The 7,427-nt window shown below is 37.7% G+C and overlaps 1 protein-coding gene across 3 annotated transcripts in view; it reads left to right on the forward strand.

Moving 5' to 3' along the window:
* Nucleotides 1-6,822, forward strand: part of IPO8 (importin 8) — an 89,883-nt gene extending 83,061 nt beyond the window's left edge. For all 3 annotated transcript variants that reach the window (XM_040488516.1, XM_040488517.1, XM_040488518.1), the window contains one exon: nucleotides 4,865-6,822. In XM_040488516.1, the coding sequence (XP_040344450.1) occupies nucleotides 4,865-4,962 (98 nt within the window). In that variant the 3' untranslated portion in view covers nucleotides 4,963-6,822. The remainder of the gene's footprint in view (nucleotides 1-4,864) is intronic.
* Nucleotides 6,823-7,427: the final 605 nt, after the last annotated feature.

Below are 7,427 nucleotides of genomic sequence, written 5' to 3' on the forward strand. Positions count from 1 at the left end.
TATAAAGTATGACACCATATACCTAATATATGCGGGGGGGGGGGGGCGGGAAGGACAGGACTAAAGAATGGTTTCAAACTTAAGTGACCATCAACTTAACATAGACTGCTATATATAGCAGATGTTATATACAAACCTAATGGTAACCACAAATCAAAACCAGTAATATGCAAAAAATAAAGAGAAAGGAATCCAAGTATATCACTAAGAAAGCCAGCTTTGGGGGAGGGAAGAGAGCAAGGGAAGAAAGGAATGGAGAAGAACTACAAAAATAACCACAAAACAAGTCACAAAATGGCAATAAATACATACCTATAAATAATTACTTCAAATGGACTAGGGGCACCTGGGTGGCTCAGTCGGTTAAGTGTCCGACTTCGGCTCAGGTCATGATCTCATGGTTTGTGAGTTTGAGCCTTGCATCGGGCTCTGTGCTGAGAGCTGAGGGCCTGGAGCCTGCTTTGGATTCTGTGTCTTGCTCTCTCTCTGCCCCTCCGCTGCTCATGCTCTGTCTCTGTCTCAAAAATAAAACATTAAAAAAACCCTAAAAAATAAATGGAATAAATTCTCTAGTCAAAGACTGAGAGTGATGGAACAGATGAAAAAACAAGACCCATCTATATACTGCCTTCAAGAGACTCATTTCAGACCCAAAGGCATGTGCAGACTGAAGGAAAAACAGTTATCATGCAAATGGAAGCAAAAAGAAAGCCAGGGTAGCAATATTTATATTGGGCAAAATAGATGTTAAAACAAAGACTTAACAAGAGACAAAGAAAGGACCCTACATAATTTTAAAGGGAACAATAAGAAGATAAAACAGTTGTAAATATTTATGCACCCAACATGGGAACACACAAATACATGAAACAATTAGTTCCTTTATTTGTTATTAACTGATAGTAATACAGTAATAGGAAGGGACTCCAAGCCCCCCCCCCCATATCAAAGAAGAGATATCCAAACAGGAAATCAAGATGGAAATAATGGCTTTGAAGGACATACTGGATCAGATGGATTTAACAGATATATTCAGAACCTTCTGTCCTAAAACGGCAGAATACACATTTTTTCAACTGCACATGAAACATTCTCCACAGTAGATCACGTATCAGGCCACAAAACAAGTTTTGACAAATTCAAAAAGACTGAAGTCATATGCATCTTTTCTGAGCAGAATGCTATGAAAGTAGAAATGAACCACAAGAAAAAACCTGGAAAGAACACAAGTACATGGAGATTAAATAACATGCTACTAAATAATGAATGAGTCAACCAAGAAATCAAAGAAGAAATAAAAAGATACATGGAGACAAATGAAAATGAAAACACAGTGGTCAAAGATTGTTGGGAGCAGCAAAAGTCATTCTCAACAGAGAAGATAATAATGATACCAGTCTACTTCAAGAAACAAGAAAAATCTTAACCTTACACCCGAGGAAACAAGAAAAAAAGAACAAATCCCCAAACTAGCAGAAGGAAGGAAATAATAATGATTAGAGCAGAAATAAATGATATAGAAACTGAAAAACAATAGATCAATAAAACCAGGAGCTGGTTCTGTGAAAAGATCAACAAAAATTAACAAACCTTTAGCTGTACCCATCAGAGAGAGAAAGGACTCAAAATCAGAAATGAAAGAGGAGAAGTAACACCACAGAAATACAAAGGATTGTAAGAGAATATTGTGACAAATTATATGCCAATGAATTGGACAACCTATAAGAAATGGGTAACTTCTTAGAAACATTGCCAGTACTGAACCAGTTCTCCCAAAACTGAACCAGGAAGAGATAGACTATTTGAACAGATCAGTTACTGGCAATGAAATTGAATCAGTAATCAAAAGACTCCCAACAAACAAAAGTCCAGGACCACATGACTTCACAGGTGAATTCTACCAGACATTTAAAGAAGAGTTAATACCTATTCTTCTTAAACTTTTCAAAGAAATAGAAGAGGAGGCAAAACTTCCAAATTCATTCCATGAGGCCAGCATTACTTTGATACCAAAACCAGATAAAGATACCACAAAAAGAACTACCAGGCCAGTATCTCTGGTGAAGACAGATTCAACAATCCTCAACAAAATATTAGCACACTAAATCCAACACTATGTTAAAAAAAAAAATCATTCATCACAATCAAGTGAGATTTATTCCCAGGATGCAAGAGTGGTTCGATACTTGCAAATCAACCAATGTGATATATCACATTAATAAGACAAAGTATAAAAACCATATGATCATTTCAGTAGATGCAGAAAAAACATTTGACAGAGTACAACATCCATTCATGATAATAACATTCAACAAAGTGGTAGATGGAACATAGCTCAATATAATAAAGACTACATGTGAAAAACCCACAGCTAACATCAGACTGAATGGTGAAAAACAGTTTTTCTTCTAAGATCAGGAACAAGACAAGGATGTCCACTCTCACCACTTTTATTCAACATAGTACTGCAAGTTCTAGCCACAGCTTGAGACAAAAAGGGATAAAGGCATCCAAATTCATAAGGAGGAAGTAAAACTTTCACTATTTGCAGATAACATGGGATTGTATACATAGAAAACTTAAAGACTCCATTGAAGAACTACTAGAACTGATAAATGAGTTCATTAAGGTCGTGGGATACAAAATCAACATGCATTTGTATACACTAATAATGAAATGTCAGAGAAATTAAGAAAACAATCCCATTTACAATCACACCAAAAAGAGTAAAATACCTAGGAATAAACTTAACCAAGAAGGTAAAAGACCTATAGTTTGAAAAGTATAAAACATTGGAAGAATGTTGTTAAAAAGTCCATACTACTCAAAGCAATCTACAGATTTAAGGCAATCCCTATCAAAGTACCAACAGTAGTTTTCACAGAACTAGAACAATCTTTTTTTTTAATTATTTTTAATGTTATATTTATTTTTGAGAGAAAGGGAGCAGGGGAGGTGCAGAAAGAGAGGGAGACGCAGAATCTGAAGCAGGCTCCAGGCTCTGAGTTGTCAGCATAGAGCCCGATGCAGGGCTCAAACTTGTGAACTGTGAGATCATGACTGGAGCTGAAGTCGGGCGCTTACCAAATGAGCCACCCATGTGCCCCTAGAACAAACAGTCTTAAAATTTGTGTGGAACCACAGAAGACCCCAAATAAAGCAGTCTTGAAAAAGAAAAAACTGGAGGTATCACAATCCCAGATTCCAAGGTATATTACAAAGCTGTAGTAATCAAGACAGTATGGTACTGGCACAAAAATAGACACACAGATCAAGATGAAGAACGGAAAGCTCATAAATAAACGCATAATTATATGGCCAGTAAATCTGTGACAAAGGAGGCAAGAATATGCAATAGAACAGAGTCTCTTCAATAGTTTTGGGAAAAGTGGACCACTTTCTTACACCATATACAAAAATAAACTCAAAATATATTAAGGACATAAACGGGAGACCTGGCACCATAAACTTACAGAAGAGAGCACAGGCAGTAATTTTTCTGACATCAGCTATACCAACGTCTCTCTAGATCAGTTTCCTGAGATAAGGGAAACAAAAGCAAAAGTAAACTGTTGGGATTACATCATGATAAAAACTTCTGCACAGCAAAGGAAACAACCAACAAAACTAAAAGCCTACTGAATGGGAAAGAGATTTGCAAATGACAGGCCAGTAAATGGTTAGTGTAAGTTATTCATACAACATAACACCCAGAAAACAATCCATTTAAAAAATGGTCAGAACACTTGAACAGACATTTGTCCAAAGAAGATATCCAGATGGCCAACAGACAATGTAAAAAGATGCTCAACATCACTCATCAGAGAAATGCAAATCAAAAGCATGATGAGAGATCACCTTACACCTATCAGACTGGCTAGAATAAAAAACACAAGAAACAGCAAGTGTTGTCAAGGATGTAGAGAAAAAGGAAACCCTGTGCACTGTTGATGGGAATGCAAATTGGTGCAGCCACTGTGGGAGACAGTATGGAGGTTCCTCAAAAAGTGAAAAATAGAACTACCATATGATCCAGTAATTGCACTACTGGGTATTTAGCTATAAGGAATACAAAAACACTAATCAAAGATATGTATATGTATATGTACACGTATGTGTACATGTATGTGTGTATATATGTATGAGTGTATATATATGTATGTATATATGTATGTGTATATATGTATACACACACACACACACACCCCTGTGTTTATTGCTATTATTATTTACAGTAGCCAATTGATAGAAGCAGCCCAGGTGTCCATCAATAGGTGAATGGATAAAGAAATTGTGTATATATATGTACAATGGAATGTTATTCAGCTATAAATAAGAATGAAATCCTGTCATTTGCAACAATACGGATGGATCTAGAGAGTATAATGCCAAGCAAGATAAGCCAGTCAGAGAAGGATAAATGCCATATGATTTCACTCATATGCGAAATTTAAGAAACACATGGACAAAGGGAAAAAAAAGAGAGACAAACCAAAAAACCCACTCGTAACTAAAGAGAACAAACAGATGGTTACCAGAGGGGAGGTGCGGGGCGGGGGGGGGGGGGGAGCAAAATAGGTGAAAGAGTTCAGGAATATACTTACCTTGATGAGCAGTGGGTGTTGTGTGGAAGTGTTAAAACACTATATTATACACCGGAAACTAATATAACACTGTATATTAACTACACTAGAATTAAAACCAAAAAAGGCTAATGCTTGGTTGGGCAGGATAACTAATATCATAAGTCACAGTCCTTCACAATGCTAAGTATAAATAAATCTAGCTCATTTTAGGTTATTTCCAACTTTGTCACCTTAAATACTCTAATTTTGTCCCCTCCCTTTCTCTTGACACATACTAGAGGCCAAGAAGAAGATTGAACAACAGGGAGGCTTCACGTTTGAAAACAAAGGAGTCCTCTCCGCATTTAACTTTGGGACTGTGCCCAACAACAACTGAAAGAAGGAACATCAGCCTACCGAATGTCATCACTATATTTTCCTTCACCGGGGGAATGTGAAGGTCAAGGGGAGGACGACAGTGAACTGCTATTCAGCACCCTGCTGCTGTGCCGGATAACTGACATTGGGCAGCACATTTATCCACTCCCTCTTCCCCTTTGACCTTTCTCACCCTGAAATATATATTCTAAGCAGCTACTGTAATGTATGAAATTAAAGAAGAACAAAATCAGTGGACTGAAAAGGACAAATCATATTCTCCAAAGGATGAATGACCAAGGTGGATTTAAAGGATTGAATTGCACGTCTCAGGTTTTTGCCATGCAGAATCAATGGATTTATGCGGATAACAGTGCCTTCTGTTGTACATGAATTATCTGAAAAATTTTTTTGGAGTGCATTGCAATTTTTTTTAAAGCATAAAACATATTTCTAGATATAATGTAAACCTTGGCTATTTGTTGACTTATTCTGCATTTTACTGTGTGATTTTACTGTTAGGCAGTTAGTTACAAGTCACTCTGGTTTCAAAAACATCACTGCTCCCCTTGCTCACCCTGCTGCTGGGGGCTGTCTTCAGGGGTTGTAACATGCACTGGCTCTGGTTTTTCATTGTATGTTTTGAGGCTTTCTTACTAAGTGTCTTATTCCCTCTTCCATCATATATTTGAGCCTTGAAAGGGGTGGTGTTTCTATTGGGGTCAGAAAATATGAGTATAAATTCCATTTATAACCTAATAAGTGAAGGACTCAAAAATTTCTTGGCAGCAAGTGGCAGGAACTCTTTAGGTCATTGGAATTAACAATAAGTCCAAGTATATTCTGAATCATGTACTTCATTATGTAATGAATTGGTAATAATACAAAAGCACATTGAACTTCTGGGAGAAGGGTGCTACATTAAGCATGTGGTTTCTGGATGGGGGCTTGCATTTTCAACAACTTATCATTCCAGCTATGTTGGACCTGGGTCCAAAACATTTTCTAACCTTTTTTATCTAGAAAAAAATGACCCAAATGAATTTAACTTCTACTTCTCACACATCTGAATTTTCTCCTACCTAATTCATTCTAGCCTTTATTATAGCTCAGTTTGGCTTGTTATATTCTTCAAGGGTTGGGATATTGGTCACTCTTCGATGGTAATGATGCCTACAGAAAATATTGCAGATGGAGGCTGTGGCTCTTTTTATGAACAGATTCAAGACTAGAACAAGGATCATAGTCTTTTCGTAAAGTGAAAGTGTATTTTCCAAACTTAATGTATTACTGGATGTGATACAGTTTTCCATTTTTGTGAAATGTCTGCAGCTTCTATTTCCCCTCAGTTACTGGAGGAATTTTCTCCAGGTGCTTCCTATATTACCATCCCTTGTTAATATTAACTCTTTTTAGCATTTTAGGTTATTTAAGTAGTTTTTACAGAAGTAGCCTAAGAAGCCATGAGTTTCAGAGCTAAATGGTCCCTTGCTTTCCTCTGTCCCTCTCTTCCCAAGGCATTGATATTGAATGTGCCAGCTGACAGAAGAGACAGATGGCACTGGGGGGACATTTTAGATATCTTAAGCTTTGAAACTCTTCTCCACATGTCTAAAATGGTTTCTTTTAACATAAATATGCCTTCACACTGGATTGTAAAAGGCATGTGATTTTATTTTTGTGAGGTATTGTCTTCTACAGTATTAAAGGGAAACAGATATTAATGTGTATCATCCTATCTTGTTTTTGAAGCCAGGGTAGTTGTATAATTTTGTTACCAGCAGTGCTAACCTGAATGTGATCTGGTTACCTTGGAAATGCAGGAACTTATATGAATGTACTGTAAAATAAAACATGGACTGATTCCCAGGATTCTGAACCCCTCTGTGTGAAATCTTCTGAAGTGTGGAGGTGCTTTAAGCAGGCGATAAAAATCCTTATTTGGGGGCAGGTGGAGCAAGGTAACTGTTGGCCTGGGAGGGTAACAAGGGCTCATCAGGAGCGGCGAGCCTGGGGAGCGGTTGGGAGCTAGAGCCCATCTCATAAATTGTGGTATCCCGAGGAGAAAGATACAAACTCTGAAAAAGCTAAGGCCATTAAGCCACAGCAGGACTTTGAAGGAAAATAAAAAAGGAGCTGGAAAGAGAGCCATTTTCTGATAGACTGTCATCAGATTAGGAGAGGTCAAAGTTGAGTGGAACGGGGACTTCCAGGGAAGATGGCAGAGTAGAAAGACCCTTACCTCACTTACTACCATGAATACACTTAGATAAAATCCACATCAGTGTAAATAACCCAGAAAATGACCCAAAGACTCGCAGAACAGACTTTCACTGCTTAATGTAGAGAAGAGGCCACTTCAGAGTGTAGGAAAGGCAGCAATGCAGTTAGAAACAAAACCCCCCCCTCAAAACTGAGGAGGGGAGGGAGGCACACCTCAGGCATGGATAGAAGAGACTAGCAGACTCTACATCCAGCACCCCA

This window comes from Herpailurus yagouaroundi, unplaced genomic scaffold (assembly GCF_014898765.1).
Source record: "Herpailurus yagouaroundi ecotype Mexico unplaced genomic scaffold, PumYag 166, whole genome shotgun sequence".
In the NCBI taxonomy this organism is placed as follows: domain Eukaryota; kingdom Metazoa; phylum Chordata; class Mammalia; order Carnivora; family Felidae; genus Herpailurus; species Herpailurus yagouaroundi.